Here is a 21,009-nt window from a genome sequence, read left to right as displayed (position 1 = left end):
GTGTGAACTGCACAAAGGTGGACAGTGGTTGTCTGTTGAGGAAAAGGAAAAGCAGTGAGTCTATCTTTTGCATTTTAAAAGTCTGTTTTGCTGACTAAACTTTATAAACTAAGGAATTCTTTTATACTTAATTCTTTAGGAGTTTTATACAACGTGACTTTATCATACTCACCCCTAACTCTCCTCAGGTCTACCCATTCCATTACTGGCCCAGTTTTGTTGGTTTTTTACTTGTTTGTTTGATTTTGACCCTTCAGGACCAATTTGTGCTGCTCAAAATGCTTGGATGTGTGGTCTTCCAATGGGACATGGATGACTTACCAGAAACTACACTCTTAAAGAAAACTATACTCTTCCTCTCTCAGTACCTAACTATACTCTTAGAGGAACTATATTCCTCCTCTCTCATTACGTAATAGTTCTCAATAACTCTGCAGCTAGTGGTAAAACATAAAGCCCAACTCCCCTCTCCAAGATGAAATTTGGTTTGGCATAGGCATACACTGTGGTACTGTGAGTTCTTATGCATATCTGTCTTCCTGTGTCCAAAAGATAATATCTTCTTGGAGTCATCTACCTGTTCATGTTTGTACATTCTTGCTGGCAATAATGACTGAGCTTAGGCAGGTTGCATACTTGCAGTTTATAAGGAATTCTTAAGAGTCCAGAAGATCTTTGCTCCACTGTATAAGAGCAAATCTACTCAGTTATTTTTCCAAGAGTTGTCAGATTGTGTTTTATAATACAGTATGGATTAATATGAGGCAGTAAACAAGATGAGTCAGCTTCAAGCTTCATGTAAATTAAGAAGTAGTTCTAATCTCCAGAGAGAGAATCAAAACTCCTTGTAAAGTCTTGAAGCACATGTGAGACACATAGGCTCACGTGGAAACAAATTTATACCATCTCTCCTAAGTCAGCTTATTACCAGTTTATCAGCCTGAGAATTAGCACCTCCAGTAACCTGGTGATTTCACAGCAGAGAAGACTGAGCTTCTTTCAAAACAGAATTTGGGCATCATTTACATAAATATAGTGAATTTTATAAACCATATGAGGAGTTATCGTTATTCTCATATTGAGAACTCACAACCCCTGGAACTGCCCTTCTGGATGACCCCATAGGTCCTTGCATTCATGGTCAAATGCTCCCAAGCAGATAAATACCTATACAAATGAAGGAAATAAAAACTAAAATCTTCAGAAGTCATGTAGTAATGTATGCTTACAACAAATCATAAGAATATGTTTTATGTAAAAGATTCACTGATTAGTATTTATACATTCCTTGATTATATTAAGTAAACATATACACAGCTATTTTATTCACAGAGTAGGAGACACAAAAGATTTGAGGAGACATTATTTTATTCATTATTTATTTTTTAAGAGACCTTAAAAAAATTGAAAATATTAAAGCAGAAAGCAACTATTATGAACACATAGTCTTGTTCACTAACATTGTACAGAATAAGAATAATTATCAGAAATATGTGTATATAGCTAAAATTTGAAAGACCATTTAGCTTGTCTTGAGTATAGCTTTTTTTCTGCAAAGATAAAATTAATATATGCATAACTACAATGAAGAGAGTGTAAATGTACATTTATAGCATATAGTAGCCAGGCACCTATGAAAATGAGAAGCAATGGATGAATTTGTTAAACTTAGGAAAAGACAGTATAGGAAATATGATAAGAAAGAAATTCTTGACATGGTATGCTCCTCAAGGAAAGGAACGGATCCAGACCAGGGTCATTTGAAGAAACAGGACTGAGTCAGTGACCTAGGCTAGAGCAGGCCTGAGACAGTGAATTCCACAGGAGCAGGACTGAGCCAGTGATCTAGGCCAGAGAAGACCTGAGAAAGAAAACTCCACAGGAGCAGGTAGGGAAGCAATGGCTGAAAGAGTGGGCCAGAGCCAGATAACTCTGCAGGTCTGGGCATGAGTTTGGGACCTCCAAGGGTGTAGGAAGGAAACAAAGAACTCTGCAAGTCTGGGTATGATTCTTGAACCTCTGAGGGCGTAGACATACAAGAGCAAGACTTGAACAACCAAATATGATGAAACAGAAGAAAATGACCTAAAAATAATGTTAGGAAAATGTTTGAGGCCCTTAAAGAGGAAATGAAAAATTCCCTCAAAGAAATAAATGAAAAGACAAACAAAAAATGGAAGACATCAACAAATCCCTTAAGGAAAACCAAGAAAAAGCAATCAAACATATGAAAGAAACTATTCAAGATTTGAAAACTAAAATAGACAAAATAAATAAAAAAAACAAGCAGAGAAAATAATAGAAACAGAAATCATGAGAAAATGATCAGGAACCACAAATACAAGCATAAACACCTGAATACAAAAGATGAAAGAGAATCTCAAGAGCTGAAGATACAATAGAGAAAATAGACTCATCAGTCAAAGAAAACATTAAATCTAACAAAAGCTGAACACAAAATATCCAGGAAATATGGGACACCCTGAAAAGACAAAACCTAAGAATAATAGGTATAGAAGAAGGAGATGAAGTTCAACTCAAAAACACAGAAAATGTATTTAACAAAATCATAGAAGGAAACTTTCCTAACATAAAGAAAAATATTCTTATGAAGATATAAAAAGCTTACAGAACACCAAATAGACTAGACATAAAAAAAAAAACACTAAACATACAGAATAAAGAAAGAATATTAAGAGCTGAAAAGGAAAAAGGTCAAGTGCCAGCCCAGAATACTATACCCAGAAAGCCTTTCAGTCACTGTAGAAGGACAAAGCAAGATATTCCATGAGATTCACATAAAATCATTGAATAATGATTAATACACACATGATATAATGTTCCCCTCAGAAGTTTATAAGTAAACACCTGAATTCCAGGTATGGGACACCTCCCTGTGGTGGTTTGAATGAGAATGGCTCCCTTAGGCTCATATAATTAAATATGTGGTCGCCAATGGTGAAACACTTTGGAAAGGATTAAGAGAGTAGAATTGTTGGAGAAGGTGTGACATTAGGGATGGGTTGGCTTTGAGGTTTCAAAAGCCCATGCCATTCCTAGTTAGCTCTCTTTCTCTGCCTCTTGCTTGTGGGTCAGATATGAGCTCTCAGCTACTGCAGCAGTACCATGCCAGCCAGCCTCCTGCCTTGCTGCCTCTCATGATGGTCATGTACTCATCCTCTGAAACTGTAGGCCCCTATTAAAAACACTTGCTTCTATAAGTTGCCTTCATCATAGTTTTTTTTTTATTTGTTTGTTTTGGTTATGTCAATAGAAAAGTAACTAAGACACTCTCTTGAGTTGTTTGTCAGACATGCCCTGAAACCCTCTAAAGAATACAACCTATTACCATTTCTTTAGTGGTCCATAGGAACTTAATGATAAGATCTTGGTATTGAAGGTACTACTTACTTTGTTCAGAGGGCATGAAAAAAAAGTTGGGGCTGACACAGAAGCTTCTTCTATGCTGCCTAACTTTCAGATACATTATGGCACTAATCAGGCTGCTGAGGGGAAAAATCATTAGCAATCTCACCTAGCTATGACCTGTCAGTTACAAGAAGGGGGTAAACATTTACTTTGTGTGAAAACCTCTGTGTTTCACATCTGGCCACAAAGCCATTATTCGTGAGCTCACAGGTTCCAGGGAGGAACCATTATTTTAATAAGAAGCATAGCATCAAAGTGCCCTCTAAATTCATTTATCTTTATCTCTACCCATAGATTCTTGCAGGTTTCATATATCACCAAAGAAGTTTCTTTGTGCAGGGATTGGTAGTTAAGGCAGAAACTCATAAATGGTCAATGAGCAAATAATAAATATTCATCAAGTTTTCAAACATAAAAGGATCCTTCTTACAAATATTACACCTATCCTGCTAAGGCTCAGATACTTCCTAAATATAACCCCTGTATCACAGAAACTGAGAAAAATAATTAATAAATGGGACCTCCTGAAAGTGAAAAGCTTCTGTAAAGCAAAGGACATGGTCAACATGAAAAAACAGCAGCCTATAGAATGGGAAAAGATATCCACCAACCCTACATCAGACAGAGATCTGATCTCCAAAATAGACAAAGAACTCAAGAAATTGGTCATCAAAAGAACAAATAATCCAATTACAAAATGAAGTACAGACCTAAACAGAGAACTCTCAACAGAAGAATCTAAAAATGGTTAAAAGACACTTAAGGAAATGGCCAACATCCTTAGTGTTAACAATTCTAGAAAAGCCCTTTGACTTTTGCCTTGGCAAGGACATGTTACTGTTTTAGATGCTGTACACAAATCTCAGAGTATAAAAACAAAAGTATGCAAATACATTTTATATGAACTGAAATGCTTCTAAAATGAAGAAAGGAAAAAATGGTGAAAAAAGCCTAACAGAAAGGAAGTGACTAGCAATCATGCACCCCACAGAAAATTGTATTAGTTCTTTCTTTTTAAAAAAATCTTTTTTTATTACATACCAATTCCAGTTCCTTCTCCCTTTCCTCTTCGCACTCCTCCCACCTTTTCCCAGCCCACTCCCTATCCATTCTTCAGACTTCCATTGGGAGTCAACAAAGTTTGTTCCGTCACTTGAGGCAGAAGCAAGACTGTCCTCCCTGTATTTAGGTTAAGTAAAGCATCCTTCCAGCATGGGGCTCCATACACTAGGGATAAATACTGGTTCCAGTCATTGACCCCACAAACTGCTCAAGACACGCAACTGCTACCCACATTCAGAGGGCCTAATTAAGTCCTATTCAGGTTCCCCATCTGTCCGTCCAGAATCAGTGAGCTCCTATTAGCTCAGATCAGCTGTGTCTTGTGTGTTTCACCATCATGGTCTTGATCCCTTTGCTCATATTGTCACTACTCCCTCTCTATGACTGAACTCTAGGAACATGGCCAAGTGCTTAGCTGTGGATTTCTGCATGTGCTCCCATAAGTTACTTTTTTTTTATTAATTAATTTATTTAATTATTAAAGATTTCTGCCTCTTCCCTGCCACCACCTCCCATTCCCTCCCCCTCCCCCAATCAAGTCTTCCTTCCTCCTCAGCCCAAAGAGCAAGCAGGTTTCTCTGCCCTGTGGGAGGTCCAAGGACCACCCACCTCCATCCAGGTCTATTAAGGTGAGCATCCAAACTACCTGGGCTCCCACAAAGCCATTACGTGCAATAGGATCAAGAACCCATTGCCATTGTTCTTCAGTTCTCAGTAGTCCTCATTGTCCATTATGTCCCATAAGTTACTTGATGAAGGTTCTATGATGACAAATAAAATAGTCATCAAACTGCTTACAGGGGAAGGGCAGTTAAGGCACCCTCTCTACTATTGCTTAGACTCTTAGCTGGGGTCATCCTTGTGAATTCCTGGGAATTTCCCTAGTGCTAAATTCTTCACTAAACCCATAATGGCTCCCTCTATCAAGATATCTTTTCCATTGTTCTCCCTTTCTGTCATTCTCCCAACTTGACCTTCCCAATCCCTCATGTTCTTCTCCACAGTCCCATTCTACCCTACCCCTTCCCTTCTAACCTCACCCTTCTCCCATACTCCACCTTTATTCAAGAGATCTTGTCTATTTTCCTTTCTCAGGGATCCATGAATATCTCCCGTGGGGTCCTCCTTGTTTCTGGGCTTCTGTGGAGCTGTGGACTGTAGGCTGGTTTTCTTTTGCTTTATGTCTAATATTCACTTATGAGTGAGTACATACCATGTTTGTCTTTCTGGGTCTAGGTTACCTCACTCAGGATTCCATCCATTTGTCTGCAAATTTCAAGATGTCTTTTTTTTCTTTATTTCTTTTTTTCCAATGGAGTAATACTCCATTGTGTAAATGTACCATATATATACATTTATATATAGATAGACACACACACACAGTTGTTTTCTAGTTGAAACAACTGAATTTGTTCTTCAGTTGAGGGACATCTAAGTTGTTCCTAGGTTCTTGTTACTACAAATAATGCTACTATGAGATAGTTGAGCAAATGTCCTTGTGGTATGAGTGTGTATCCTTTGTGTGTATGCCCAAGAGTGATATCACTAGGTCTTGAGATAGATTTATTTCCAATTTTCTGAGAAACCACCATACTGATTTCCAAAGTAGCTGAAAAATTTGCAACTTACCAGCAATGGAGGAGTGCTCCCCTTACTCCACATCCTCTCCAGCATAAACTGTTATTAGTGTTTTTGATCTTAGTTATTCTGACAGGTGTAAGATGGTATCTCAGAGATGTTTTGATTTGTATTTCCCTGATGGCTAAGGACACTGAGCAATCCCTGAAGTGCTTTTTGGCCATTTGCAAGTCTTCTGTTGAGAATTCAGTATTTAGGTCTGTACTCTATTTTTAAATTAGATTATTTGGTATATTGATATCTAGTTTCTTGAGTTATTTGTATATGTTAGAGATCAGCCTAAAAAAACCCACATACACAAGTTACCAAAAGATAGAGAGAAAGAGAGAGAGTGAGAGAGAGAAAGAGAGAGAGAGAGAGAGAGAGAGAGAGAGAGAGAGAGAGAGAGAGAGAATATCCAAACAAACAGAATCAGAAATGAAAGGAGAGACACAACAAAAGACACTAAGAAAATCTAGGGAATTATCAGATCAAATTTCAAAAACCTATACTCCACAAAATCGGAATATCTAAAGGAAATAAACAATTTTCTGGATAGGTACCACATACTAAAATTGAATAAATACAAAGATAAATAATGTAAATAGACCTGTAACCCCTAAGGAAATAGAAGCAGTCATCAAAAGTCTCCAAACTTAAAAAGAACCCAGAAACAGATATGGTTTCAGCACAGAATTCTGGCAGAATTTCAAAGAAGAGCTAATACCAATTGACCACATTATTGATTTTAGATCCAGTCAATTTGGCAGCCAAAATTTACTGTACCAATGTCCTGTATTAATAGTATAAAGTAAGTGCTTTCATGAAACTTGGAAAAGTATAGTGGCAGAAACTGGGAAAGGCACCATTGAGCTTTGTTGAAGAAGTGATAGATTTATATATAAGGGAGAGACTGTAGGTTAGATGACTTAGAAATTCCTCTGATTTCTAGTTGAAAGTCTTTTTCTAATACATAAGGAACATATTTAGCTTTAGATAATGAGGAGAGGAATATCAATTTGCCCCACTCACTATGTCCTATATTTTTCTAAAACTTTTAGGTGATGTACTCAATTAAGGAAGCAAAATAGAAGCAGAGATATGGTTCAGCAATTAGGAACACATGCTGTCTTTTCAAAATATCTGAACTGAACTCAAGACCTGTGCAAGACAGCTCACAACCATCTGTAACTTCAGCTCCAAGGCATCCAATGGCCTCATCAGGACTTTTTGGATACCTGAATACTTGTATGCTCATATGTACATGGTCAAACACATTTATACATAATCCAAAAATGGTTTAATGTAAATTAATACATTATTATAATATGTCTTGTTTACGTGGAAATCCCAGGAAAATAAATCGAAAGCTTCTCAAATTAATAATAGTTTAACAAGGATCCAAGTTATAAAATGAATAAGCAAAATTAATATATTTGTGCTTACAAGCAAGATAGATGAGAATATCAATTTTACCTCATACATAATGCAATAAAAATGAAATTATTTTGAAAGAAAGTTAATAAGCAATGTGCAAACTGTACATAGGGACAATTAGTTGACTTTACTAGGAATAAATAATGGAAATGAATGAATGAAAGTTTTGCAATATACTATTTTTATTAATTCTTTGAGAAGTTCACATGAATATATAATGTTTTAAATCATATGCAGCATGGATTCTTCCTCCTAACTTTTCCCATTTCTATCCTCAATATTCCTATCCCACCTCATTTTTTTATTTTTTATATTATACCAACTCCAGTATTTGTTTTCAATTACTTATGACCATTTTACCATTTAACTAGAGCTTAATTGACCTACTTGGAGCATTATTTTTAAAGAAAAACTAATTTTTCCTCAATCAAAAGCTATTAATTATGAGTAGCTCCTCTGCTACTCTCATAAGCCCCTCACTCTCTCATTTGGAATGTTGAATGGTTTGATCTTGGGCAGGTCCTATATAGACAACCACAACTTTACGAGTTTATACAGAAAACATTGTTTTAGTTTGGTCTTCCCAGACCATTGGATTTAATAATCTAATCTTTCCTGTCCCTCTTTCACAATGGTGTCTAAGCCTTAGCAGGACAGGTATAATATTTATAAGAAGGATCCTTTTATGTTTGAAAACTTGATGGATACTTATTATTGACCATTTATGAGTTTCTGTCTTAACTACCAATCCCTGCACAATGAAACTTCTTTGTTGATATCTGAAACATGCAAGAATCTATGGGTAGAGATAAACGAATTTGGAGGGAACTTTGATGCTATGCTTCTTATTAAAATAATGGTTCCTCTCTGGAACCTGTGAGCTCACCAATCATGGCTCAGATGTAAAATACAGAGTTTTTCACAGAAAGTAAATGCTTACCCCTATTAAAGTCTGTTTCACTATTACACCTATGGGCACATCTAGCCATACACATCATTAACAGAATCGTTCTTCTGTGATAGGTGAATTTTTATCAGGATGAATAAATAATGCAATAAGAGACATTTTTAGCTCTATGATTAAATATTATACTTATTCTCAAAACAATGACTACATAAACTTGAAAATCTGCTTGAAAGCAAGAAGCTAAGTACAAGGCCTCCTTGTGTAAATATGCAGCAACATGTATCACAGGTTATAGACATTCCTCCATTCTTTGATCTCTATTGCGAGAAGGATTATTTTTGTGCAATGCATTTTGATCTCAGAAGTTAAATTCATTTGATCTTTAATTCCTTATTCTAGGATCATTATATGCCAGGTGTTGACGTAAGTAATATATTGAAGAGGAGGTGTGCATGGTCTTGAATAGAAATTTGGGTCTTCGACTGGGGACTCTTTTTTATGTATCCTGAAAGGGATAGGCCTCAAATAGCAAACATTGTCAAAAGATAGATGATAGTGAGGAAAGGAATCTATTTTACCAAGATTTTTATAGCTGTAATTGGTGCATAGTTTATAAGGTGATTTTCTGTGGTATTATTCAATAATTCTGATGTTTCTCTCAAGCAATGTAAATGAAAATTTGAGTAGTAGTAGACTATAAATTTATTACCACACTTTCAGAGCTTGGGAGGATTTGGGAAGAGACAACATCTGTGCATCATCACAAGGCTCCTACATTTCATCAAGTGAAAATTAATGGCAATGTCTTGACATGCTTTGCCTTGTGTCTTTTCATTTCTTGTAAAGAAAACTCTATCAATTTCACTCCTCCCTCCCCCATGTTTCTACCTGAAGCACTATCAATGAAGATTGTCTTTCTCTAATAGTTAAAGCCTCCAAACTATAAACACCCACATAGCCCAGACTGCTAACGTAATTGTATGAGCTTCACCAAGGTGTTTAAACAAATTGATTAAACAGTTGTCTCAGAATGAGTCATAAATTGACTTTCAGTGATGATATAGTTAATGCTGAGAGCAGAAACCCACTTCTTGGAGTCTAATAATCCACTGGCTTTCCTTTTATGCATATTTCTAAACATTTTAGTGAAATTTTGTAAACTAGCATAATTAAGAGTTCAGTTGTTTTCATAGTCCATTTTCAAGCTTGAGCAAGATTATTAATTTTAAAGCTTTGTATTATGAGTTCATGGTTGAACTCTGTGGCTCAGGGCCTGCTCCTTCTATAAAAAAAAGCTAATAAAAATATAGTACCATGTAGCATAATCTAGTATATGATGATGTAGTACACTGAAGAATAATTCCTGGTGACTAGATGATGGATTACCTATGAAACTCATAGAACATGCTGTGTATACTATTAAGAGTTTAGGATATAATATATGTTATTTCTAAAGCAGTCATTATTGTAATAAATGTAAAACTGTTACCTTGCCTTAGTACACAGATGAGAAGGCTAACCTGTGCTGTAGAGAATTTTGGAAATTATATTAATTATTTTTTGTTCCTTTGATAGTGTACTCTGATAAAAAGGAACTTTGGAGAATAAAGTTTAATTTGGGATTGGAGTTCTAGAGGGGAACAGAATCCACCATGGTGGAAAAGCCAACTGGCCTGTCAGGCACTCATGCAGTCAGAAAAGGGAGAAAACAGGATGTGGGGCAAGGCTATAAGACTTCAAAGCCCACCTCTAGTGATGAACTTCCACCCTCAAGGATCAGTTTCCTAAAGGTCCCAGAATCTCCCCAAATAGTTGCATCAACTAGAGACCAAGTAGTGAAAATATATGAGTCTGTATGGGACATATCAGACTCCCAAAACCATGAAAGTTAAATATGGAGAATGGATAATCTTAGTTAGTGAAATATACTCTCCTGTACTCTCATAATTATCCCCCACGGTACAGACTACCCACTCTGTGTTGGCATCACGATGAACAATGCACATTTCTGCCTTGTGGGAACAGTTGGTGATGCAACTGATTCACTGCCATAGAAGTGCTAGCTAACAAGTGATTCCAGCTCTGATCCCAGCACTTGCTGATCTTTTATTTTACTCCCAGTGCTCCTGGATAGCCCTGCAATTGAGGTAGTTACTCAGGTAAAGACCTCAGCAGGAGACCAGGGCTTCCTAACATTGATTTGTGCTTTAAGTTCAAGGCAGAGAGCTTTCTCACCAATGCTGGGGCCAACCAGAAGCATGGGTTGGGGAGCAGGGCAAATCTGACCTTTCTCAGTCTGTATGAGGCTAACATTGAACCTTAAAGGTGGGGTAAGAAGTGATATTTATAGCAGTAATATCCATGTTTCAAAAGAAGAAAATAACTTGAAAAAACAGAAATAGCTAATATTGAATAGAATTTTCTAAACTTAGAAAGTCAAAGTGAGTTTGTCTTTGGCATGTTTGTGGCAAAAAAGATGAGTTATTGAATCAGTTTAAGCAAAGATCAAAATTCTATTTAGACACTTGAGAAAATACAATAAAGGGAGAATTTTCATGTCAATATTTTCAGTTTATTATTCTTGCACATAATTATGTGTACTGCTAATTATAGATTACAATCTTCTTGAAATTAGAAGAGAGAACAAGTTAGTCACAGTGGATGAGGGGTAGAATATATTGTATAGGTAACTACCACAGGGACCGCCCCCCCCAATGCCAAGTCCCAAGCCATGTTTGTTATCAATAGTGACATTTTAACTTCCCTTAAGGTATTTCTTACCATATTTGAGATGGTGTGTGTGTGTGTTCATAAGTTTATGTACTAGTCAGATATAAACACTATATATATATATGTGTGTGTGTGTGTGTGTTACACATCCACTATTTGTATATTTTGATTTAACTTAAAATCAATACATCAAAGTCACCAAGTAATTAAATTTCAAATAGTTCCCAAAATTAATTCCACACCCTAAAAGAGAAGAGGAGAATTTGATATCTAATGTTTACCTGTGGTTCCCTAGTTTGATGTTCATAAGTACAAGCACTATATAACAATATAACCACTAAATAGATTGCTGTCATGTAAGAGGGACTGATATTGCACTAATGGGAAAATAAGCGAATCCCCAATCCTTGTGAGTTTCATACAACAGGAATACCATTTGCCTCCTAGCACTCAAAAAGAATGTGTGAAGCTTTGGAGATGACCTTCCAAGTGTGAGAACCCCTAAAGTAGTAGTTTTCAACCTTCCTAATAATTTGGTCCTTTAATATGGTTCCTTATGTTCTGCTGAATCCCAATCATAAAATTAATTCATTGCTACTTCATAACTTCAATTTCATTACTGTTATAAATTGTAATGTAAATATCTGGTATGGAGGATATGTGATAGGTGACTTCCAAACAGGGTCTCAACACACTATTTGAGAACCACTGTACCACAGTGAAGTGTTTGCACCAGGGAATGCCCTTACCTGGGCTGAGAGCACTACTAAGATATATTATTTAATGTTATTTGGGGAATGAATCATCACATAAAACTTACATTGATATACTCTTACAAGTCCTCAAGACTCTGTGGTAATGTCTCATGATATTCATGAGGAACAGTAGCCTCTGTTGACTACACTGGCCTCTAGATACAAGGCAGTTGGGCTGCTTTTGGTTTTGTACCTGTTACAATACTTAGTAGATGCATGAAGCCACTGATTTTAACTCTCCATGATGGTTACCATACTGATACTCTGCTATCCTCACTTCCTTTTCTTAAGGAGGGAATGCAGAACAGGAAGACACAAAAGAAAGTGCCCTTTATTTCTAAGAAGGGTCTGGGTGCCCCTAGGTGGTATGGACTTGTAGAATGGTAACTGGGCAGAATACTCATCCAGCAGTACACTGTTCAAGTCATGTCTCCTGAGTGGCTTGTCCTAAGTGTGCATGAGTCTGTACACCCTCCTGGTGTGTTCTCACATGGTATTTTCTTGTCATTTCAGATCCCTCAGATTAGTTATGCGTCCACGGCTCCTGAGCTCAGTGATGATCGGCGCTATGACTTCTTCTCTCGAGTGGTCCCACCTGATTCCTTTCAAGCCCAGGCCATGGTTGACATTGTAAAGGCTTTGGGCTGGAATTATGTGTCTACTCTTGCATCTGAAGGAAGCTATGGAGAGAAAGGTGTGGAATCCTTCACACAGATTTCCAAAGAGGCAGGTAGGACGTGATTGCATTGCAAAACTCACAATCTTCAATCATCTGTCTCTTGCAGTGTTTTCTTGAGCTATTATTAAGTAAATGGTACACATCATAACGACCATGCCCTTGATCTCACATCCCCTGAGTCCTGCAATTGTGACTTTGAGGCTTTCAACTATACCATATTGTTATTGTTGAGGAGGTTTTCAAAGGTGTGGAACTGCAGCGCCTTGATATCAACAGGCTATGTGAACAGAATGAACACTACAATGGGAACTTAGTTCCTGCCTAAGACATGCAGAGCTGACCTCTAACCTGTTTATAGTTATTGAGAAAATGTGACTATCTGTGTCCATCCATGATTCAATTTCCACTTGATCTCTCTCCTAAGTGGGGAGAACTGTTTAGAATTATATGAACACTGCCGCAGGGCCACCCTGATTTTGTAAGAGTGTCTGGTGCCTCTGAATGACTTAGACAAAACAAGCAAAACTAACCAGGAGGTAGAATATATTTAGGCAAATAGAGCTTGAACTTGAAATTGTTTTCAGGAAGTCAATTCTATTCAGCAGCACTTACTAAGAATAGGTTTACTTAAATTTGTTAATTCAGCTCAAATTAGAGTCAAAGGGCTTTGGTGGTTTGCCAGCTGTCTTACATTTTATGTATATAATGAATTTGAGAATTGCTTTGTGTTTCTTTTTATGATATACTTTTGATGGGGGTCTCTTGTAACCTAGGCTATCCTTGAACTCACCATTTAGTTAACAATGAACTTTTGACTTTCCTATTTCTGTCTTCCAGGTGCTAGAATTTTAGTTGCCCACACCCTGCCTGGTTCTATGAAGTTATGCTAAGACAAAATAATTAGTTTTGTTTATGAGAATTTTATTCAATAATCAAAATGGTAACTGGCCAGTGTAGTCAGATGGCAGTGAATGAGCAGAAGGTCCATTTTAAGAGGAAAGACATCATTCATCTTGATGACAGTGACTTGAACAACACCCTTCACTATAGATATATTTAGTGAATGTGGCTGATAAACCTGCACATGACTGCAGAGAGAAGTTTCTTTGAGAATCTCTTATTTTCCACTCACAGGACAAACACTTGGTGCAATTTTAAGTGTCACTGGCCATCTGGGTCCTTCTTACTTTCTGCCTTCTGACTGAGATACTCATAAATCACCAACAACAGTCATCTGAATTATCAGTTCTAGGTTCAAACGGATGTGTAAACCCCACATTTGTTGTGTTGACTTTGCCTGGTGTTTCTAGTTGATCATCCTACGGCTCTGAACACATCCTTAGGACTCTCACTGGAAGATATGTGTCTCTCATTCAACAGCTGTAACTGTTGTGGTCCTAATAGAAAATATCTACCATAATTCAGTAAGAAACCTTCTGATCTGGCAGGAAATTTTAACTCTGTCCTTGTGACAGCCTGTGATATGCAGAATTCATTAGGAGTAGATTTCATGAGTCTCCAAGGAGATACCTAATCACTGTAATGACTATTTTTATTCCTTTCTCTGTCTCTTCCAATCTTGCTTTGATCAAAATAAGGTTGACATAGAGAAATGTCTGAATATCTTAATGGAAGTAAGTAAGTTAGGCAAGGTCAAGAGAAATTGCATGCAAAACAGTAGCTCAGAAATAAAACCCATCCACCATCCTGAAATGTTTAATTACTGAAAAGGATCCCAATTTTAGCACTAAAATTTGTATTGGATAAGCCAAAAAGTGCTCATTAATCTCCCATAGAAATCTCAGTGTTTTCATGTGTTGTAATAAGAGCGGCGGGGCTGCGTCCCCGGCACCCAGCCGCCCGCATGGCTAGCTTATGCCCCGAAATAATTACATGGAAACTGTATTCTTTTGAACACTGCCTAGCCCATTAGTTCCAGCCTCTTATTGGCTAGCTCTTACATATTGATCTATCCCATTTCTAATATTCTGTGTAGTACCACGAGCTGGCTTACCAGGAACGATCTTAACCTGCATCTGTCTGGAGTGGGAGAATCATGGCAACTCCTTACTCGGCTTCTTTCTCCCAGCATTCTGTTCTGTTTACTCCACCCACCTAAGGGCTGGCCTATAAATGGGCCAAGGCAGTTTCTTTATTAAATGAAAGTAATTCCTCCATCATTCATGTCACTATTATGTTGAATATTCACTGAAAAAAATGCTTTTCTTGCTTTGGGATCAAGATAAATTCTGATTCTAGTACATTATAAGATACTGTGTTCTATAGAGAGGTCTCAGGGAGACAGTTATATGGTTGCACTTTCTGGTGTCATTGGTTGGAAGCATAAGATATGGTATTAGAGTTCCTTACTATAATGCAAAGAGGAATGACTTGTAATATTGTATGCATGTTCGAGACTATGCATTTAACTAGCAATATATTGAAGTGCTCAGCTCAAAAACAAGATCGTGTCAGGGACAGTCATTTCAAATAAAATATTTCAACCTGAGAAAATGCTCCTTGGGGATGAGATTTAAAAAATAGCTACCTGCTGCTGCAGACCGAGTGGGAAACATGGGAGATTCGGTGATATGTCATGATTAGTTCTACGTATTGTGGTATTCAGAGCATGATTATAAACCATCTGTGCTATGTTGCAGGTGTAATCAATAACAGTAAGTTTGGTATATGCTTCATAGATACCCTTCTTCTCTGATAAACAAGAAGAAAGAAGAGACAGGGAGAATTTACAGTTTGCATGGTATGGAGTGAGCTCATTCACTGTGACTTAGAGGAAACATGAGGTTAAAAGTTCATTTAATTGCTGTGGGATTCCTTTATATCTTTGTATGTATATAAATTCACTTGTGTGTGGTGTGAAAGCCTGTATGTGGAGTTCCAGATGTAAGCACACATGTGGAAGTGTCTCTCTGTCTCTCTGTTCCACTCTCTTTGTGTTTGTGTGTAAGTTAACATCAAGCTCCTTCCTTGATCACTTTGTACTTTATTCATCAAGGAAAGAGGAAATATCTCTTGCTGAACCCAGAGCTTGGTAGTCGCTGAAAGTCTAATTAGCCAACTGTTCTTGAAGATTTCTTTCCCTATCTGATAAATGCTGGTATTACATGAAACTGCTGCACCTGCCCAGTTTTTACAAGAACCTGGGATGTTCAAATTCCTCACATACAAGTGAAGTGTTATGTCACAGAAATAAGCAATCCACTTATATAGTGTCAGAATGACCTGGATTTGAGTGATGGACTCTCTTACTTCTGTACTGTAAACATCTGATACATGATTTACCACTCCAGTCTTCAGATTCCACACAGAGGGAATGGGATTTATGAAGGTTGCTTCATTGCGGTGGTATAATGAATGAAATGATGTACTGGGGAGCAGTTAATACCCAGACACACCTGGCTATTAGTGCACCACTCTAAGACCCTATAAATATTTATTATTTAAACTTGAAAAGTTTGAAAATGACTGAAATAGATAGTCTGCTTTCAGACATAATTGCAAATTATTTTGTGAGTCGAGTTATTTTTCTCAGTAGGTTTTCACCATATAAGAGGAAGAGAAATGAGCTAGTCTCTCTCTCTCTCTCTCTCTCTCTCTCTCTCTCTCTCTCTCTCTCTCTCTCTCTCTTCTCTCTCTCTCTGTCTCTATCACACACACACACACACACACACAAGATTGGATATATTTTATATATATGGGCTTCAATCTCAAAGATTTAACTTCCATTGTTTTTAAGGAGTTTGATTCTGAGAATTACTATTCATGTATGTATATTAATTTTAGAATGCTTTCACCACAAAGGTTAAGAGATCCTTAAGCCTAAGGCAGAGGCTACTTTAGGAGTGAAGCATGCCCCAAGTACTCATAGCGACAAAACGCGGTTGAGCTCTTTGGTATCAATGCAAGGTAAACACATGAAGATACTTTCAACAGAGGGGAAAATCCACACTTAAACAGGGTCCTTTAAACTATTTATTTATGTGTGTAATGGGCTTTTGCCGGTGTGTATGTATGAACAACCCATATGTCTGATTCCCTAGGAGGCTAGAAGATTGTATCAGATCCCGTCAGACTAGAGCTACAGACAGTTATAAGTTGCTGTATGGATGCTGGGAATCAAACACGGGTCCTTTGGAAGAGAGGCCAGTGTTATCAAGCACAAACCCATTTTTCAATTGTCAACAGGGACATTTTCACGTGGAAGACTAGGCATCTTTTCTTTTGGCAATAACCTTCCTCTCGGACTTAGTTCTGGGAGACTTACTACATAATGCTGAGATTTAAAAGATTTTTCTCCAATAATGTCATTCCTCTCAAAGAACCACATTTGCATAAGTGGCCCTGCAATGGATACTCATGCAACGCCAACCAAAGCTGTTTTTTCCCCTAATTTTTCAGGGAACAAAATAAAATTCACTTCCATTAGGAAAAAAAAAAACTAAAACAAACAAACAAAAAACCAATCCAAGCTAATGTGATAACCTAAGTGGCCTAAGTTTCAGTTAAAGACTCTATTTCTTAAGTGAACGCCAAGGTTAACATTTACTATAACATGCAGCACTAGTCAGTACCAGATCTTGTGGCACACATTCAATTGGAGGACTGTAACATTAATGTAATATCAAACATTAACAACTTTTTATGCAGTTTCTTGGAGAATTCAAATGTATCTTCTTTATGATATTATTTTCATATAGCACACCAGCATTAACATGATGTTAATGACACACTTTTAACCTACTTGTCTACTTTTTAAAACCTAAAAAATAATTGGACTACCCTTTTGATATGTCATAGTATTTCCTGCAAACTGTTGCTTTATTTGCTATTATAATAATTATTTTCTAACCAAAGCTAAGTATTTTTATATGGAAGGGAGAAATTTCTTGTGGCCTGACCACTAAAGCAAGAACTATAGGCAACCGCTGATTGCTGAAAGAGGACAATCACTTTCCCCAGGGAGGTGCCTCCTGATTGTAATCCAGTACAAAGTGTTCACCCCTGAAGTCTAAGTTACAAAACAGCAACACTAAGCAGACTGAGCCAGTCATGTTTCACATACTTATGCATTTATATATGTATATATGTAACCATAATAATCAATGAAAAAGAGGCAATGAACTTGAGAGGGAGTGACGGGAAAACTGGGCGGGGTTGGAAGGAGAGAACAATGGGATGATTGAAGGGAGGACAGAGATGGGGAGAAGTGACGTGTAACTATAGTTAATAAAATGTAAAAATAAAGTATCATTATTTAGATAAATTCTTTGATTTTATCACTTTACTTTCTGAATATTCTCTGTAATGGTCTTCTTGGTGTCATACATGCAGAACCAGGGATTTCATTTCTTTGCTATTCAGTCTTCAGGGATTTAGACCATGGGAAAATCTATTTGCTTATCATTGACTTTCATATTTTTGTTTAGGTTTCTGTGTAGTGGGGTGTGTTTGTGTGTGTGTGTGTGTGTGCACGCATGTGCATTCCTGTGGAGCCATTTTCTTTGGTTTTTTTTTTTTTTGGTTTTTTGATACAGGGTTTCTCTGTAGCTTTGGAGCCTGTCCTGGAACTCCCTTTGTAGACCAGGCTGGTCTCGAACTCACAGAGATCCGCCTGCCTCTGCCTCCCAAGTGCTGGGATTAAAGATGTGTGCCACCATTTGAGACAGGTTTTTTCACTAGCCATTGAAGCACTCTCTGAGCAAAGGGACAGGCTAGCCAGTGAGCCCTTGGGATCCTCATGTGTCTGCCTTCCTAGTGCTAGGATTTCAAGCCCCTGCCACCATGTTCATTTTTTTTTCCACACAGATGCTAAGCATACAATTCAGGTACTCACGCTTGTACAGCAATCACTTTACATCAGAGCATTCTCACTCTTACCCTCATCACGGGAATTTATAGTACTGCCTACCTGTTTCTGCCCTGGATGCAGCACTTGGTCTCATAACCTGCATTTCGGATCAACAAGACGAAATCAAGTCTGTGCTCCTGTTATCTAGCTGAGGTCCTAGGATGCAGAAGTTATGCAACCAGTACTTACTAGGAAGAGATGGAAGAATTACACTTCTTCATCTTGCTTTTAGGGGAAAAACAAGAGAATCACCAAGTTGCATTTTTTCTTCTATGTCCCCTAAAATTATATCTAAATCTGTTTGCTCTGGCTTGTTGTAGGCTACTTATTGACATTTCCATTAAAAACTAAATGTTATGGTGTAAAAATGTTACAAAAGTCATAATTGTGAATCTTTTAGTCTTAAATATTTAATATCTACATTTTATATTTTATTTAGACGTAGTCTCCTATATAGCCCTGGCTGGTCTTAAACATCTTATGACGATCAGGTCATTCTCAAACTCATAGAATTTGTCTCCAGGGTGCTGGAATTAAAAGTTTGTACCACAATACCTATCCTAATATCCACATTTAATATAAAATCACTAAATGCCTCACAAGATAGGTAATTTGTGTTTCTATTTAAAATACTGTTACTATTTAAAATATGATAAGCTTTTTGCATACACTATTGTAGAAAAGAAACAATAACAACAAATTAATTCTAGGTGGTAGGACTAAGATACAAAGATTTTTGCTTTTTTTATGTGCGAAAAGGGAATTCGAACTTAGATCCTCAGACTTGCACAGTATACACTCTTGTACAACATACACCTGCTAAGCTACCTGCTCAGCCTAAGCATCCTGTTGTAGACAGCAATGTATGAATTTGTCTCTTTAACAATACATCATGTTCCAGTCTGTGTGGGTATGCTCATAGCAAATGACTGCAGAAGTTCTCAGAAGGGAATTTGCCTGTGTATCATGGTAAAGCTAACGATACCCAATATTCATGTTGCTAGACTCACAGGAGTATGCTCTGCTAATTGGGTATAACTACTGTAAATGAATCATGGAAACAACTAGTAAAAATAACAGGAAGCCCATTTTCTTGACACCAGCACTGACCACAGCAGCAGTATCTATTTCTATCAGTAGACATGGAATCCAGTGTCACTTGTCTGTAATTATTCAACCTCTGAATTTTTATGTCCAACAGAGCCTATAGTAGCATTGAGGCAGCCTGCTGAAGACTCTGATTCCAGCAGCCTGACTTCTCTCCCTGTCTAACCACACTTCCACACTATGATGTGGGTTCTCTAAACTCTCCAGTGGCTGAATGAATTGACCAACATTGTTTAAATAATGTCTTTACTTAATTTAGGCATGTTCATATTTGTTTGTCTCCAACCTTCATTAACACAGGTAATGAGGGGTTGCCTCTCTTTTGGGTTTCTTAATATCCCTTGTGTACTACTGTCACAGAATTTTGCTTGTCTTTCTTCTTTCCAATTTCTATAACTTTCCTCTCTTGTTAGAGACAAGTTTATAGATGACAAGTCACATTGCATCTGACTTGCAATATTGTTTATTCAGAATAGTGCCTAGTACAAAATAGGATCTTTTAAATTTCTATTTTATTATTATTTTATTTGCTGGAGAGGGGGCAACTTTCAGCAGTCAGTTCTCTCCTTTCATCATGAGTTCCAGGGACCTAACTCAGATATCCAGATTACATGGTGAGAACTCTTACCATCTGAGAAATATTTTGGGACCTAGATCATTTTTAACATGTTATCAATATCCTTATGAACACAAGATTATAAATGATGCAGTGAGATTATTTCTAATTCTGATTTTTTTTAAAGTGACAATTACTATCTTGTGGCAAAATGATTTCCTGAGAAGACAGTCCTGGAACAGGAAGCTACACTAGATGTATTGTGATCTCACAGTATATATCTGAATACCTTCATTGTAGCAAGCACTGCTTATGAATTATATTCATGACAAAATGATTCTTGGATTTCAAAGAAAATGCATAAAGAAGGAAAGCAATTAACACAAACTGAGGGATGTTCCAACACAGGTAGCTAAGCAAAGGTAGATACTTATCTAACCCCAAAATTAAAGTAGAAATTGGACAGAAAATGCTGTCCAAAGGAAAGCAATGGAGGATAATCTAGGAAGAGGGAAGCTTGATTAAAACCCAGACAATACTTACAGTGATTGAAATGCTCATTGTTGTAAGAGAAAAACTGTGTCTTGAAAACATTAAGACTCCTGATGAATGCAATCAAGGTCTCTTACATGTAGCATGTTTACCATTACTGAAAATGAGCAGATATTTGAGGCCTAAGCTTCAGGTTCTTGCCCTAAGTCTATAAGTAAGCCACCTAACCAGCATATAGCTCCTCTGAATTTTGAAGGCATCGGTATTTATTGAGAAAATTCATGTCTATTTGTTTAGAAAATTCCTAGCTATAAATCATTCTAATTGCTAAGGATGAGCTCCTCCAAATAGTCAGACTGTCACTGTTAG

General features: G+C 37.1%; 1 protein-coding gene across 3 annotated transcripts in view; it reads left to right on the top strand.

Annotated features, from left to right (window-relative positions):
• Grm7 (glutamate metabotropic receptor 7) overlaps window positions 1-21,009 on the top strand; it is an 897,233-nt gene that overhangs the window by 278,040 nt on the left and 598,184 nt on the right. For all 3 annotated transcript variants that reach the window (XM_057768699.1, XM_057768691.1, XM_057768684.1), the window contains exon 2: window positions 12,451-12,667. In XM_057768699.1, the coding sequence (XP_057624682.1) occupies window positions 12,451-12,667 (217 nt within the window). The remainder of the gene's footprint in view (window positions 1-12,450; window positions 12,668-21,009) is intronic.

The sequence above is a fragment of the Chionomys nivalis genome, chromosome 1 (assembly GCF_950005125.1).
Source record: "Chionomys nivalis chromosome 1, mChiNiv1.1, whole genome shotgun sequence".
In the NCBI taxonomy this organism is placed as follows: domain Eukaryota; kingdom Metazoa; phylum Chordata; class Mammalia; order Rodentia; family Cricetidae; genus Chionomys; species Chionomys nivalis.
This window is presented reverse-complemented; position numbering and strand designations above follow the sequence as displayed.